Genomic DNA, 17,902 nt, shown 5'->3' with positions numbered 1-17,902 from the left:
TTATTAAGTTGTATAATTATGGAAGTAACAGTTTGATTATAGTACTTCAGTTTACATGTTCACCTGAGCATGTTCAGTCAGATTCTGCCAACACAACTACTTATCTGAATCCCCAATGTGAACGAATTCCTTGTTTGCTAGTAATGGAAATTCTGAACAAATGTGCTGTTTTACTGATCAGTCTTTCCATCTTCATTATTTCTTCCCTTTTCCTTCCTTCCTCAGTGTCACCTCTCTACCTTGTTGCTGGAATCATGGGCTATTCTTTTGAAAGTGAGTAAAAAAGCTAAACCTAATTACTTTCTTCTCCTGTATGATAAAGTGAATTTCTGTGACAATTCCTATTAACTTACTTTATGACATCTTTTTCTGCATGTTACAGAATTGTTAAGTATTAATTTTAAAATATTTTTAGTACTGTCATTTTCCATTCATCATTGAATGCTGTTCCTGCAAGAATGCAATGAATTGTTATAAATTCATTTTGATGGATTATGACTGATTTCGTATGTCTGCACGTACTACTTTTAATTTCACAGTTTATGTTAGAGAAAAATAACATATATAGATAAAAACAACTTTTTGAAGTTAACTTTTTATTGATAGTAATGCATATTTGGAATTAAATGTAATTTTATCTTTTGATGTGATCTCATCAGACTTGTTGGATTTAGAACTTTAAGTTACAGATTTTCTTTGTACAGGTGTAGTAGGTATATTCTTAATATATTTTCTAATAAACAATATCATCATCAAAGGTGAGCAGAGTAGGTTATTTTAACTGTCTGATCAGACCTGACCAGAAAGAAAAATATGCATCTGAACCTTATTTTACTTTTTCACTGTTAAAAATTAAGAGAGTAAATCAGTAATAGCTATACTGAACTACAGAAACATTTCTTGTCAAGTCACAACTAAAAACATTTGATTACTGGAAGTTCATTTGTAGATGTTTTTTAAATAGTTTATTGAAAGCAACAAAAATTCTATCAGTGTATCCCCACTGCAATGTGGGTCCTTCTTTTTCAGTCACCTTCAAAACCCTAGGATACATTTTATAATCCCATGTTGTAGCTTGTACCCTATGATCCCTTTTTAAAAATATGCTTCATATTTTATTTCATGTTAATGTGTTTTAGTTTGACTGGAAAATTTTATAGTTATAATATAATTAATCAGAGGTTGGGATTTTCAGTTTTTAATGCAGTTCTTCCTCGTGATTTTGTTTATTCATTTAACTTCATTTAGATATAAGTATTTAATTTCACTATATATATGTTTGTGTATGTATATTGTTTATTCTGTTACTGTGAAAACACTTGTTAGATTTCTATGGAGCCATACAACTTTGTCAACATTCTAAACAGTGAAAATTGAGCAAATACACAGAAACAACACAAATGCGTACTTGTAAATCTCAAACCAAAAACTATATAAATGAATATATATGCCTGATTAGTTTACAACTCTTAGTCACATATAGTAACAGACATAGATTATTACAACAATATTATTGAATTCCTTTTGTTGATAGTAATAGCCCAGTAACATTTGACTTGCCAGTTCTTGGAAGCATTAGTGTGTATTTCTTTTTCAGTTTATACACAGTGGCAATATATATAGTGTACTGTAAGATCCTAATGATTGATATCCAAAAACCATAGAATACTTGAACACGTGTGTGTGTGTGTGTATGAAAAGCTTAGATGCAAAATGCAGTATTCATTGCTGTGAACAATGGTATTATATTTAAGTTAATTTCATTGTGTATAATTATTAACAAGACAATCAGACTAAAAATAACATCCAAAACCAAAAGAAATCTTTATATATTTCATAATTAAGAATGCAAAAATAACTTCCTAAAAGAATTCTAGAATATTGTGGTCATGAGCTGTCATTGTACAGAAATCAGTAATATGGGAAATTTGTTTTAAAGTTGAAGAAAGTTAATTTAAAAAACTTGTATTTCTAAAGCATTGATTTTTTTTTAAAATCTGAGTGTTTTAATTTTAATGTAAAATCTGGTTTAGAACAAATGCTTGTCTAAAGCTAAGACTTTTATTTAGCATTCCAAATTTCTTGATACACAGGGCTTACCATGAATGTTGTGACCACTTTAAGTGATTTGTAACAGTCTTTTGCTTATTCATTTATAAACTGGAGGTTAACACTAGATAAATAAGAAAATCTTGTTTTATGGCCATTTCTTGCATTATTATTATTATTATTTGAGGAAGTTATGCCGTTTAGCTTGAAGGTTAACATGGTTCAACAGTAATAATGTATATCCATTGTATATTTAATGGTAAAGCACACCTCCCATTAATTGTTTGTGATATTATGATTGTTATTACTAAAGTCAGCATTCCTAATAGTACTCCAACTTATGTCCAGTTGTCATATTGGTGTCCTTCAGGTACTTGATCTGTTTGACTATCCCTGATCATTGTAATTTAAGTAGCTGTGCTATGTCTATGTAGTAATATTGAAATGATAGTTTATAGTGTTTTACTATACTAGTACCAAAAATGAAGTTAGAATACAATTCAATAGTATATACCTAGACAAGGTTCTAATTTATAGAATATGAAATTTGCACTTACCTAGTTTTGTATTGGTATAAAGAGTTGCTTGAACAACTGCATAACTTGTTTTCTTCAAAACTCTTAAGTGCATGACGTATTTAACATAAATTGGTGTGTGTGGATGTATATTATTTATTAACTTTTCATTTTATATTCAAAACTATAAATAAATGTTGGATAAAAAGTGTTTACTTCCACAGAAAACACACGAGTAAACTTTTCTTTTTCAAAAATTTGAAATAATTAAAAATTGACTTATTTGAAATGTACTTTGAACTTAGAAACTATCATTTCCAAGAATACTGCAAAACTTGTAGATTTTATTTGTAATGAGTGAAGTATTATCATATGGAGTATCTGTTGCATATGTTGTAAGTTTACACAAAATGAGTATGAAATTTGTCTTACTGCAAGCAGCTGATGATGGGGGATCACAGGATTCTTTAAACAGAGATCCAGGTATTTTTATTAGTAAATATGTGCACCAAAAGCTATCTTGTAGAAAAATATTAAAGAATAATTAAAACTCTAAGGATCATTTATTAACATGGGCTATTTTACCTGGTAAATATATCTTTTGACCTTCTTGCTACAGGCAGGTAAAAATGTACGGCATGGCTTTTTTTGTTTTTAAGAGTAACATTCAGAATTTATTTAAACTACCTAAGCATCATTTGATGTGTATAAATATGGCATCAAACTATAGTTATTTTGCTTTTTTCATGCTAGAATGACCACGTTATAACACAAAAGTACAAATGTTTAGTCTTAAGTAGCTTAGGTCTCATAATGCTATATATATTTGTTATTATTTATTATATTGACCTTCCAGTCATACCAAGCCAACATTGCATAACTTGCATGCAGTTCACATACACTCATGTTTCATATCCATTAGTATAAAACTAACCATTAATCATTCCTGTATTTTATTGGACTAGTATTTTGTAATGTATAGTTACATTTCAATTACCATACATTATATATGTATACAGATTATTCCTATTTATAAATAAATTTTTAAGCTTGTTTGTCATAAAATATAGAACAGTAAATTAGCAACTAAAGTAAACAATTATCTTTTCTCACTCTGACCTTTGTACTTGGTTGTTGCTTGACATTGGTTGCTAAGCCTTTTAAATTTTGCATGTGAAGGATAGCAAACAAAATTTGTTTAGGTTTTATATATATATACAATTGAATAACCAAAATATAACTACACTGATACCATATAATTCAATTCCACTATAACTTAAGCTCAGCATTAGATGTATTTAGAATTTAATCTGCTTGAAGTTTTATATTTTTTAAAGATACAACCTACCTTCTTGAAAACTTGGATTGAAAGAACATGGTAAGCCTTTTTACAGATTAAAATGGCTGAAAAAACCACTCTGGGTATTTTATTTTATATTCTGGTTTGATAATATTAGTCATTTGAGTTTCTAATTTGTATGAAATTACAGATTTAGTATCTTGACATCACAAACATCTGCCTTTCAGTGACACAGTAGTATGTCTGCAGGTTCACACCACTAAAAACCAAGTTTTGATACCTGTGGTGGGCAAAACACAGATAGCCCATTGTGTAGCTTTGTGTTTAATTATAAATAAACAAAATCAAACATCTAATTTTAAACAGAGTGCATTCAACATACCATGGGACTCACTAAAATCTATATTTTTAATATTTACTTTTAAATTAAGAAAATGATATACAGTATTAATGTTTGAATTATAATCTACAATTTGATTCCAAATTTATCGACATAAATTCATAAAATAGTAGTTCAATAACATTTTGAATGCAAGTTAACAAATGCATGGCATGGTCTTTGACCCGTGACCTGTCACAAAAAGTTACTACAAAAGACTTGTAATGTTTCCTAAAGCTTGAAAAATTTTGTGAAGGCACACAAAATGCAGTAAAATTTATATTTAGGAAATGCTGATTGTACTTTTGAGTTACCAGGTTGTTTAATCCAACAATCCTGTAGTGAGAGGGTTAAATGGTATTTTAAAATGTTTTTTGTTGAATGAAAAATAATGATTTTAAGGTATGGGTTTTTTACCTTATTTTATATTCACATGTGCCATGTGTATATTCAAAATCTTGTTCATGGTAAATGTTGTTTTTGATTTAAAAATGCTTGGTAATATGGAATATGTGTATTTATAAAATTTTTAATATTGCTTTTTCCTGTTTTTATACTAAGAAAAGTTTATAAGAGTGTATTGATGGAATATTTTTCTTGTAATTTGTGGTATTACAATTTTTGGCATTTTTTTTAGCATTATTACATCTATTGTACTTTAGTTTATAGATATGCTAATCTATGTAAGTATAATTTCAATATAATATCTTGCTTCTGCTTGCATAAAGATTTCACAACTTGGACTGTTCTCAGACTTGCAAATTTTCCCACTTATTGGTGCTAAAACTCAAGTGATCATGCAACAACTTTTCACCAATGGGAGTGTGACATTGCCCTTGTTGTAACTCATGCCCTCTTTTTAATCATGCATATGTTAATCACTTCTCGAATGGCATTCTTACTGATTAAATGTATATTTGTTCATGGTTTAATTAACCTATCTATATGTTTTTGCTTTCACAAATTTCTACTTCAGTTAATTTATTACTTTACATTTTAATCTGTTACTTGGAGAGTTAAGATTTATTTTACCTTCTCTTTTAGTTAAGGGAGTTACTCAGATGTGGGTGGTCTTGACTGTGACATCTCTTACTGTGACAACTCTTTAAGTTTTGGATTTGGACAGCCTTTTTCCCCATCCTAAATATGTCTCTTAGTTATGTGTCATTTTAGGGAACTTTCTCAGACCTCTTTCTCCTTATAGTGCATTTGCTATTGAGGTATATTATGTTCTGTACTCATTCCCCATGTTCAAACCCCATCCTTCTCTGAGCTGAGTCTTTGGGTCATTATTTAGTGTTTTCTTCTCCTTCAAATATTGAGGTTCAATTGAGATGATTCAGTGAGGCCAGACTCTTTTAACTTGCTCATTTTTTGGAGGTCTTGTGGGTTAATCCATTGACTTGGAAAGTTGTTTCAGCATATCTGGTCCTCTACTTCCATTTATCTCCTTTGTTGTTTCACAATCCCATTTCCTCTTTTTTCCTACCTTTATGACTGTTCCAGTCACAACAAGCCCAGCATGGCCAGGGGTTAGGATGCTTGACTCCCAGTCTGAGGGTTGTGGGTTTGAATTCCTATCACACCAAACATTTTTGCCTTTTGAATTGTGGGAACATTATAATGTGATGATCAATCCCACTATTTGTTAGTAAAATAGTAGCCCAGGAGTTGGTGGTGAGAGGTAATGATTAGTGCACATAGCCTTTGTACATCTTTGTGCAAATTTAAAACCAAGCAAAACTGGTCACACCAACCTTCCTTATCTAGTCAGGATTCTTCAAGGGTTTATGACACTGCTCTCTTTCATGGTTTTTAAAGCCACTTGTTTCTTCAATGAAATCCTCACTAATATAATCTTTTTCCCATTATCCATTCTGGATTGAATTTGCTAGTTCATTCACCTAGTTATCTTCCCTTTTCCTTGATAATGGTTGCTTTTTTCATTTTTTTTCCATCAGATCCTTCACTTTACCATGTCCCTGGCTGTGTATTTTCATCATCTTATGGGAGACATCATCAGTACTGTTACTGTCTGTTGTGGTTAGTACTCTGTTCATTTTTTCATTTTTAATTGTAAGGGGCTTTATTGCATATTTGGATTCCACTATGTGATGATTGTTGCCTAACCAGGTATATTGAGTCTTAAATCTGCATTGTATAATGTGTGAATAAGGTGGATGACTGTTTTACCAGTAATTCCAGAGACTGCCAGGTGATGGTTGACTGACTCCATGCTTCCCTGTTGATACCCATTTGTGGAGTGTAAAGTAAAAGACCTTCTTCCTACTGCAAAACTGGTGTACAATTCAAAATGATTCCAGGTGATGGTTGAGGTCAAACTCACATTTGGGTTTTGTTCTACCAGAACTACTTCACTCCAGGGAGCCCTATTAATTCTGTATTTTTACAGCACCCCTCCAAAAACCCATCATTTACATTTTGGTGACACATTACTATAATGGGAAGATTATACCTGGTTTAAAAGTCTTGTGATCTCCCACTGGCATGTTGTTTTTAATTTCTTATCACAATTCATGGTCCTCCTTTAGGTACTTTTAAAGTGGGTTCATCTTATCACCAGTTTGACATGGGATTTTAGCTTTTTGTGAAAGAAGTAAGATATTGAACAAAAGTCAACATTTCCTTACCTGAAAATGTATTTCTGAAAGGTGCTTACCTCTGCTAACATTTCCCTAGTGCCCTCTGTGTTTTCAGTGTGATTTGCTTTAGTTAATTATGACCAATCTCAGAGTGATTAACATGTGCATGAGTAGAGAGGGCACTAGTTATGATAGATAGGTAGCATCTCACTCCTATTGGTGGAGGATTTCTGCATGATCAATTGTAAGTTAGTATGCAGTAATAAAGGGGAGAGAGGCTAGGCTAGTGACAAATGAAAATTTTGCCAGTAGAGGGTAGTACATGTCAAGAAAGCTTTTTGTGGGACAAAGATAAGTAATTTACTTTGGAAATATGTTTTCAGTTTAGGAAAAAGTTAAATTATGGGTATAGAAAACAGCTGGATAAAGAGCACATGGTAATGATTATCTTGTAAATTGTGACATTAGAGGAAAAAAATGTGTCTGTAATTATGCCCAGAATTTCTGCAGAGATGATTATAGTGAGGTATTTACTAGTATTTGCTACTCGATTTATTGGGAGCCATGTTAATTGATTACATTTGATTGATCAATTGGTACAGTGTTCCTCAAACCATACCATCTATGCTCAAACATAAGAAGGAAAGAGGGTGACAGTGGTTGCTTCCAGCCAGTTGCCTTCCATCTATTCAGCACCCCCCCCCCTCAACAAAGCAGCTGAACCACAAAATGGAACAAAGTTGAAGTACAAAACAGGAATAATGTATAAGGCTAATATTGGGCAGAGCAGAGACAGTCTATTATTTGACTTTGCTGCTGAATAGAAATATTTTCATAAATCAGTTGTTGAAGCAATTAAAAACTATAATTTATTGATCATTCATATAATTATCCATTTAATCATAATTTTGATTAAACATTTGTATATGTGTCAATGATTGATGTAATTTAGGTAATAAATCAGTCAGTTTGATTTATATATTCTCATCATCACGAGTCAGTTCAATTGTCTAGTTCTATATACTATAGATGATAAAATCATTTTAACATGGGGTACAGCATTGTTTCATTTTAACAGACATGATTTGTACACTGTTGTTTTAGTTTTAGAGATGAAACATTTTAGCATTTAGTTTTATTGAACATGGATGTCAGTATTTTGAAAAAAAAGAATATTTCAAAAGTTTAGACACTTGCATGTTGCTACAAGTAGGTGTTTTTGATAGCCACATAGGCCTGAACCTGTTTTTGTGTATATGTCTGTGCTTGGCTTTAAATTGTATCTTCCATTCTTAATATATTTATAATAAACATGCATGTGACTGCTTTGTATTTTGTACAGCTCAAATACCCTTTCTCTTAGTTTTTCTTAATCAGTGTAAAAAGTACAACAAAATAAGGCCAGTATACACTTCACTATTTTGCTACATATTCATTGGATGCATATTATATAACAATGTAATTACTATAAATTTTCAAAATGCTTTCATCAGAGAATAGGTAAGTATGTGAAAGTAACTTTGATATTTAGAATAATTTTATTTTGGTATATTAATATTACATTCATGTTGATGGAAATTTCAGGTTGGATAGACAATAGGATATTTGAACAAGAATTAAGAGCACGAGAATGGCTTGATAATGAGGTATATCACACGTATCATACAAGACATCACAAGACTCCACCACCTCTTAAACCTAAGCCAGGAAAACAAAAAGTAAGTTTTATATCGTCTTATAATCAAAAACTTTTACGTATTTTTTTTAACGAGAAAAATTTTTTACCATAGGAAATATGTATTTTAGTTTCTATTTATTTTACATACTGGTAACACTGATTTGTTACTGAGCTTCCAAAGCCTATAGTTACAAACTTCAATGTGTAAGGTTTCATAACATTTCTAGGTTTGGATGAGTAGGACTTATTTAACATAATGCATGAATATTTCTGACAGTAACAGACAATGAAATGTCATAAAACTAAAAAAAAAGAATCACAGAAAGTATATTAGAGCTGAGATAATTTTCAGAAATATGTTGGTTTGGTTTTCTTTTTTAAGTAAAGAAAAGGTAAAATAAAATAGCATTTTAAAAAATCTTTCTCACTACATGCAACATATTTGCCAGTTATGTTGTACTTATAATTTATTTTTAACCTCAAAAATCTCTTGCCATAAAACTTGTATCATTATTGAAGAAACTTTTACGTTGCTCACAAGCAGTTTGTTAATTTAGTTATCAAGCAGTTGGACTTGAACATTCAAGTGATGTTGCATTTGTTGGATTATCTCTTTAGTTTTATTAGATTATCATATAAAGCTATAAATTCCTAAAAGTTTCAAAACTGTTTACTGATATTAGTTTCATTCTCAAATTGCATATGTCAAAAAATGTCCTGAAATAATCCGTTTGATAATTTTTGAAATTGTATATTGATATTGTTTAAAAAAGCTACTATATTATTTTGTAAAGAGTGGTCAAGAGATGGAATAATATTTAAACAAATCTAATGGTATATATTCAAACAATAAATAATAATAAACTTCAGAATAAGGTTATTTCATTCAAAGTTTCATTTCTACTTCAAGAGAGACATCCTACTAGCAATGCTGGCCCAGCATGGCTGGTTAGTTAGAGCTATGGTTTACAATCCAAGGGACACAGATTTGAATTTCCATCTCTTTCAGCCATGGGATCATTATAATGTGATAGTCAATCCGACCATTAATTTGTAAAAAAGTAACTGAAGAGCTGGTGGTGATGACTAGCTTCCTTCTCTATAGTCTTTCATTGTTAATTTAGGGATAGCTACCGTAGATAGTACTTATGTAACTTTGTGCAAAATTCAAAACAAATAAACACACTACTAGAATTACAGTGACTGTACAGCAGTGGTGCACAAACTTTTTGAGTCAGGAGCCACAAACAGACTTCTCGTAACAATTGGGGGCCACAAAAACGTGAAGATTAAAATCGTCCCACAGTTGTTTCACACAAGGTGGACATCACATTCAAGAACACAAATAATGATTACATCAAAGAGTTTGCACATTATTTTAAGAAATATTATGATACATCAACTGTCACAGAATTAGTGTTGTTTTTGTTCAGTTTCATATGCGAGAAAGCCTGTTCACAGCAGTACGTGCTAACAAACATGCTGGTGTGGACAAGTGCATTCTCTTTCAGATTAGCAAATGTATCAGGCAATGTTTTGTAGAAGTCAAGCAAACTGTTTTCTCAGTAAATAGCATGCAGTTCATCAGATCCCTGGAGATCAGTAAGTTCGAGCTGATATTCTGCTGACAAGTCATCCACTGACACACTGAACGGATCAGCAAAATGTTTCATCAAAAATCTGCATTGGTCAAAGTCATGAAACTGTGAGTTGAAGGATTGAATCAAGGTATCTAGCTTCCCAACATAAACTTGTGTGTCAATGTCCTGATTCTTCTGTAACTGTGACTGAAAAGTGGGAAAGTGCATGAAGTTGCCTGATGATGCTTGCTGTCGGAACAACTGCAACTTTGTCCTGAAAGCTGAGATGTGATCTGCAAGCTAACAGACAAGCTGATTTTTGCCTTGCAACTTCAAATTCAAATCATTCAAGTGTTGTGTCATGTTGACCAGAAAGGTCAAATCAGCTTGCCATGCTGGATCAGTCATGGAAATCACTTCTGTGTCTTTGTTCTTGCTTCTGAGGAATTCTATCACCTCATCAATCAAATCCCAGAATCTTCTGAGCATCTTCCCTCGACTCATCCAGCGTACTTCACAGTGATACACAAGGCCACCATAGTCTGAATCAATTTCTTCAAGAAGACTTTGAAACTGATGTTGATTGAGCCCTCGTGATTTGATGAAATTAATAGTTTTTGTCACTAATGCCATCAGTGCCTGAAAACCAAGTTCTTTACTGCACAGGTTCTGTTAGTGAATAATACAATGCAACTTCACCAACTGTCTGTTCTGCTTTCCTTGATGCTTCATCAACAGTGCTATCAGCCTGCTACTTTCTCCGGTCATGGCTGGTGCTCCATCAGTTGTCACACTTACCAGTTTCGTGAAATCCAATGAAACACTACTACACAGTCGTACTGTCTCCTTGAATAGAGCAGATCCAGTTGTCTGACCCTTCATGGAACCCATGCCAATTAGTTCCTCTGTGATATCAAACGATGACGACACACCACGAACAAAAATTAGTAGCTGTGCTGTTGAATTGATGTCAGTCGACTTGTCTGCTGAGAGGTGTGAAATTCTTTGTTGAACTGTCGTGCGATTCAAAGCCACCATCTGTAGCTTGCGAACTGCTTCTGGACACAACTTTTCTGATGCAGTAATCATACATTACTTGACAAAATCACCATCAGTGAACGGTCGGCCAGATTGTGCCATCATCAACGAAATATTGTAACTGACCTTACAAATTGCACCTGAATCTGCCGACTGCTTTGAGAAAATGTTCTGTTGGTGATTCAGCAATCGCTGCAGAGATTCAATTCGAGCTGTTCGTTCATCATCGACAACATTGTGGAAATCTTTTTGCTTTGACTCATAATGATGCTTTATATTGGATACCTTCGCCACTGCTACTGTTGAATGACAGCAGAAAAATCACGTTCTTCTGTTGTTGAACAAAACAGTATTGCACAGTCCAGTCATCATGAAACTGCCGGTTTTTGTTGTCAACTTTTCTTTTACGATTAGCTGCAATTTTTGTTACAAAATAATATCAAAATAGGGCTCGTAAGTAAATCTTGAAGAACAATTGGAACGTGTGAGATTTTGTAATTATGGAAATATGACGTCATTGCGCCAATGATTAAATGCCTATGCATTAATGAGATTTGCTTATTAAATTTTTTTTATGGCTCAACACAAATATGGAACCATCCAGTATCTAATCTAAATCTAATGCATATTCTTCTATAGCTCTTAATCTTTGCACAGACACAAACTCTAAGCTTGCAAACTTTCTATGTTTGACTTTCTCGTTGGACATTGCTGGCTAGATTTGGCCCACAGGCTGGACTTTGTGCACTGCTGTACAGTATAAAATTGGACACATTAATTTAGAAAAAGGTGTACACAAATTTTGTTTTGATTAACAGCAGGAATGTTGTTGGTAGCAGCGTCAATTGATTATGGCTGCTGTTTAAGGGTTAAACAATTAGTAATTCTAGCAAACTGTACAAAATCTAAATAAAGGTCAGATTGAGATATATTTCTGGGTTTTGTGGAATTTAATTGAAGCAGCTTGGTTTGCTATCATTCTTATACAGTTCATTGGATGTATGTACAGCAGGGGTTAGTGTGTATGTCATTACCTTTCTGTAGAGTCATGCTGAAATTTTTATCAAATATATCATGCATATTGCTAAACTTGATGTAAAAACATCTTATAATTCAAAGTTTTATATTATTTTACCTTATCACTATGGGTTAAAGGCCATGTCATCCTGTTTGTTCACTTCCATTCAAAATTTTATTGAACTGCTATTGTTTTAATTTAACTCAGGTTCGGTATAAAACTGTAGATTGTAATCCAAATTTCATGTTATACATTACTTAATTTCCTAATTTAAAAGTAACTATAAAAAAAAACACACCAAAACATTGATTTTTAACTTGTGTCATGTGGTATGCTGAATGCAGCACTTGTTCACATTAAATGGTTGTGATCTCAAAATACAAAGTCTGTAGTTTCATACAAATTAGGAATTCAAATTACCAATATTGACAAGCTGGAATGTAAAATAACATTCTATCTTTACTGTTTGCTGAGCTGTTGCTATATATAGGAAATTAAATACAATGTCTTACCTCTTTCCATTTTTGGAAACAGTCCTTTATATACACTTAATTCTATATATGACATGTGAAGAACCAATTGGAAGCCTCTTTAGTGATTTTCTCAGCTATTTTCAAGTATGACAGCATTCTCTTTTTAAGATACACGAAGATAAACCTTCGTGCTAGCAATTTGATTTTTTAGCCTGTTTGAGATTGTATTTTTTGAGTTATAGATATAGGGCAGTTAATAAATTGTAATAGAATTCTGAAATATTGAGGAAGTAATTTATGATTTTTTGGTTATTTAAGTGTGTGTGTGTGTAAAACCTAAAAAAAATTTCACTTCACATACTCCTCGAGTGAAATTTTTTAAGGTTGAGCAAGCTATGACAAGTAGCAACTAAGTGTAGATGTCATAACCAGAAGAGATAATAGTTTGCTTTGTATCTCATTTGTAAATAGTAATAATCTATATGTACATATACATTTTATAATAAGTGAAGTGTGACTGTATTTTACCATATACTAATTCATTAAAACACAGCAAAATCACTTTGTAGAAATTAAGGGCTTAGTTTTATATTATTGGATACCGTAACATTAATAAATGCACATGTTCCATGTCACTGGAACTTCTGTATTTGTTAGTGAGGGGCATGTCTATATAAATGTATAATGTTATGAAATGTAAGTTATTTATTCTAAACATTTTTGTTTTTATTTTATAATCTGTAGTCCTTCTAGAACTAAAAAGACAATTTATATTCATTTCCTAATTTTATATGGTGGTTATAAAATTAGTCAAACTGATAGGACCCATAAAGAAATTTGTAGCATAAAAGTAACATAAAATATAAAGTGTTCCTTAAGAAATATTTAATAAAACTATATGAACATTATGAGAATTTTGCATGTGAAATTTGAAGTTTTCTGATGCATAAAATTATTTTACATATTGGATTGGCAACATGTGAAAATAAAAGCATGAGAAAAACATTGCCTAACAAACCTGAAAACTTAGTTTAAAAGATCTGATATTTTGCATATGAATGTCATGTTTATTGATGATCTGCCATATTTTATGAACATGTGCTTACTAATTTTAAAGTAATAGAATGAAATCTGTAACAAGCACAAAATGGTTATGAGGTCAGTCTCAGGAACTGAGCTAAAAGGGTTAAGTTTTAATATTTTTATTTCAAAAGGAAATATTTAAAGTATTTGTTAATCATGACTTCTGTGTGCAGTGATGTGTCATCACTTTCTCTTATTATTGAATAACTTGAATCCCTTCAAAAGGATGTCACAGATACCAACCTATCAAAAACTTAAACTATAGATATTGACAATTCATAATATAAAATGTAAACTTCCTACTTCTAAAAGTGATATATAAACAAATTTGTAATATTCAATATTGATGCTCCCTTACAGTTTGTCATAGCTTAAAACCAGTTTGTCAGCTGTCCTTTTATAGACATGTTTATAACCAACAGAAAGAGTATTTTGGTTCATAAAAAATCTTCTAAAGGCTGTTTCTTATTGGTGTGTACATTCAGATTATTCACTTCAGATTATTCATGTGTGATTGCTATAGTTGAGCTCCAATAACTAACAGAATTGTTTTAACCTATGTGTAGCTTAGTTAGAAACCGGTTAAATTTTTGTGATTTTAGGAATTTCTATTTTTGTATATTAAATTATATGTTTGAAATAAACATTTAAATTATTTTTGACCACCAGCATTATTACAAAGAAGTATTACTGTAATTCTTTGTTTGTCAAAAACAAAGAAACTTGTGTACAGTGTACTTGTTTAATAAAAACTTGACAAGGTTTGTGAAGATGCACTTAATAAATCTGGGAAGTATATAATTTTTTTTTAGGAACTGAGCTGGTGTGAAACACCATTATTCACATAGGGTTAATGAAATTATGTAAAAATTTCAAGTTGCATGTGGACAAGTAAAGATTTCTGCATTTTGTGTTAAGAAAAAAAATATTGTCATAAAAGTAGCATGATGCTCCTTTTTTCTTTTATTTTTTACATCAGTAATATATGTATGAGTTAGCATTTTACTGAATTAGAACACTTTCATAAAAATATGAGAATGTAGAAGATAATTCTCTTTGAAGGAGATCACTATTTTAATGCATCTCTCATAAGTTTTTATGAAATATAACTCTCATGAGAAATTCAAATATAACCATTAATATAAAGTTGATTTTATCTTTCTCAAAGTCAAAATTGCCCTTTTTTTTTGTAATTTTTTTTTCCGTGAATATTCTTTGGTTGAAAAGGAACGAAGTTTCATATTGAATAAGTATTTATTTCTATAATTCTAATTAACATATTTGCACTAAGCATACATTATTTGTTTGGATAATTTGAATTCAGTAATGTATTTTCCAAAATTAAGTATTTTGTTTGGTTTTGTTGTGTGGTTTAAAGTTGTTTTGATGCCAACTTTGTGTTTCATTTCCTCAGCCAGGAAAATTAAACCTTCAACAGTTCAATAATATTACTGATGCTATTGCAAAGTTTAACCTGACTGCTCAGAGAGGTGGAAGCTCGCATACCAAGGTTGGCATGTTACCTGCCCCTTTAGCTACCCCAGAGAGCATAGATTTAGCTAGTGATTATGCACAAGTCAAGGTAGGTCCAGGTTTGCATTTGTTGGCCCTTAGTCATCAAAATAAGATGGTAATAAGATACTGTATGGAATTTTCTTGGTTTGTTTTCAGAGAAATAATATTTGGGTGAATATTATTCATACTTCCTAGAAAAAACTTTAGATTTTATGCTTTTGACCTTTAAGAACTGTTACCAACTTAATAAAATTCTAAAATTTTGCTACAGTTTGGTACAATTTGGATGTTTTAAAGTACAGATTTATTACTTTTAAAATTACCTCTGCAGTGAGTTCATTTAAATGCATGCTATAGAAACACAGCAGGATGGGATAAATTATTTAAAAGAAATTTATGAAAATAAATCCTTCCTTCCTACATTTCATATAATAAAAAATTGAGCACATTTAGGATTCCTAACATAAGATTAGCTGAATGGATTTTTTAAAATAAACACTAAAGTGAATTTTAAATTTATTATTTTATCATTTTGTTAATGAATTGTTGATGCTGTGCAAGTTACATTTACACCATGTAAAGAAATATGTGAAGTGAAATTTTTGATTTCATAAAATTTTGTATCATTTGTTTAACAGAGATGAAGGTATATTTACTTAGATATTTTGATTTTATTACATTTGTGTAAATTTTGTATATAGCTTATTATAATGTGAAACAGCTGTGTTAGTAAGTAATAGTATGTTTAAAGTATGTCTCTAGTATCATTTTTAATATGACAGAACTTAATTGTTACGATTTTCCACCTTGCAGTGAGTGTAACATAGCTGATCATATAATCAGTATTTTAAAGTATCAGTAAGTTCAAAACTAGTGGGTTTTTTAAACAGTTCAGTCTAAAAGGGTTAAAGTTTATGCTGTCAAAGTATTAAAAATTGAAGTAAAATTTAGTTAAAGGGAGAATTTTTGCATGAAAGATTATATGTTGTCAAACTCAGATGTAACAACAAGTCAAAGACCATGCAATTGTGTTTGTTAACTAGCATTCAAAATTTTATTGAACTAATATTTTATAAAGTTTGTCAGTAAGTTTGGTATCAAATTGTTGATTATAATTCAACTTTTATTATTATTATATATTATTTAATTTCTTAAAGTGAAATATTAAAAGAACACAATTATTTATTTTTGTGAGTCTTTTGAATGCATCACTGGTTCAAATTAGATATTTGTAATGTCAAAAATACTACATCTATAGTATCATACAAATTAGGAACTCAAATTTCTGATACTGACAAGCTAGAATATAAAATAAAAACCTCATATCTTTCCTATAAGCTGAAGTATGGCTTATGTACTAAACCAAACACTAAACACACTCACCTCTTTCTGTTTTTAGAAATGGTCCATTACATAAACTGTGTGTCAGGTGAGTTACCAGTTAAAAGTTCTGAATACACCTGTAGTCACTTTTTCACCCATTTTAAAGTGCTTAGAAGCCATCTTTCTTTTGAAGCAATATTTCAAACAAGTAGATTGTGTCTTTAATCTGCGTGAAATTACGTATTTTTTGGACAAAATACAGCTTAGTTACTACACTTGATAAATTATAGTTAGAAGTTTGTGGTATTGATATAATTATTTTTGATATCTCGGTTGTTTTGACTGTGTATATAAAAATCTACAAAAAACATTTTGTCATCCTCCACATGAAAAATTTGAAAAGGCTTAGCAGCCTATGGTGACCAGCAGATGAGTATAGAGTTTGTCATAACTAGAGGATATAATTGTTTGCTACACTTTTTTATGGTGTTCTTATGAGTTCAGTGAAATTTACATTCTCCACATGGGTAGAGAACACAAATCAAATGTGAAGTGTTACTGTAAACAAATGTTTGAAATGTATCTAGAGGGTTTTTGGAGATTACATAAGTAATATTACAGAGATTACATAAGTAATATTACAGACTTCATTTAAAAAAAATTGTTTTATTTTTTATTTATTTTTTTGTACAAAAAGGCAAAATGAAGCTACACTTGCTGAATCAAATGTTATAGTACAAATTTTAATCATTGATGTTAATTATTTTTTGTTCAGTTATTTTACATTACTGTTTTACATTACTGTTTAAAGCTTGTAAAGTTCATTTTAGATTGGCACCCATTTGGTTGTATTTTGGTCAAGATTTTTCTCTACTCTGTAGGTCTTCATCAGTTCATTAAATTTTAAAGTCTAGAATACCCTTATTTTTCAAGAAATGAGGTGTTTCATATAGTAAACTGAGTTTGAGCAATTTTTTTTCCCATAAAGTGTTAAAAAATACTTAGGTAATATGTGTTTTGACAGATAGTTTGATTAACAGATGATGTTTGGCTTTCCATTTTATGATAGGACACTGTACCCTTGTGTGCTACAGATTCTAGTGAATATGCTTATGCTGTGGTTCACAATGCTTTACCTGACAGTAAGCCTCACAGAGTCAGATCCTTGGGGCGCAGGCATGGGAACAAAGAAGCTTTTGAAAGAGGTGAGAACATTAGTCTGTAGTAAGTTGAACATAAGTGGAATTTACAAATAACAGTTTTCTGAAACTGAACAAACACTTCTTCTGTTCTGTGTTTGTTTGCCAGTTAACATTTGTTTTTATCACTAGAAATAGATTATTGTAAG

The 17,902-nt window shown here is 31.0% G+C and overlaps 1 protein-coding gene across 1 annotated transcript in view; it reads left to right on the top strand.

Annotated features, from left to right (window-relative positions):
• The window catches only part of LOC143249282 (rho GTPase-activating protein 190-like), a 119,902-nt gene that overhangs the window by 75,756 nt on the left and 26,244 nt on the right, over nt 1-17,902 (top strand). Inside the window, 5 exon segments of the mRNA XM_076498845.1 lie at nt 226-273; nt 3,006-3,047; nt 8,431-8,564; nt 15,131-15,298; nt 17,624-17,759. Coding sequence (XP_076354960.1) covers nt 226-273; nt 3,006-3,047; nt 8,431-8,564; nt 15,131-15,298; nt 17,624-17,759 — 528 coding nt within the window.

This window comes from Tachypleus tridentatus, chromosome 4, assembly GCF_004210375.1.
Source record: "Tachypleus tridentatus isolate NWPU-2018 chromosome 4, ASM421037v1, whole genome shotgun sequence".
Classification (NCBI taxonomy): domain Eukaryota; kingdom Metazoa; phylum Arthropoda; class Merostomata; order Xiphosura; family Limulidae; genus Tachypleus; species Tachypleus tridentatus.
The sequence above is the reverse complement of the archived record's forward strand: the minus strand, read 5'-3'. Positions and strand labels throughout refer to the sequence as shown.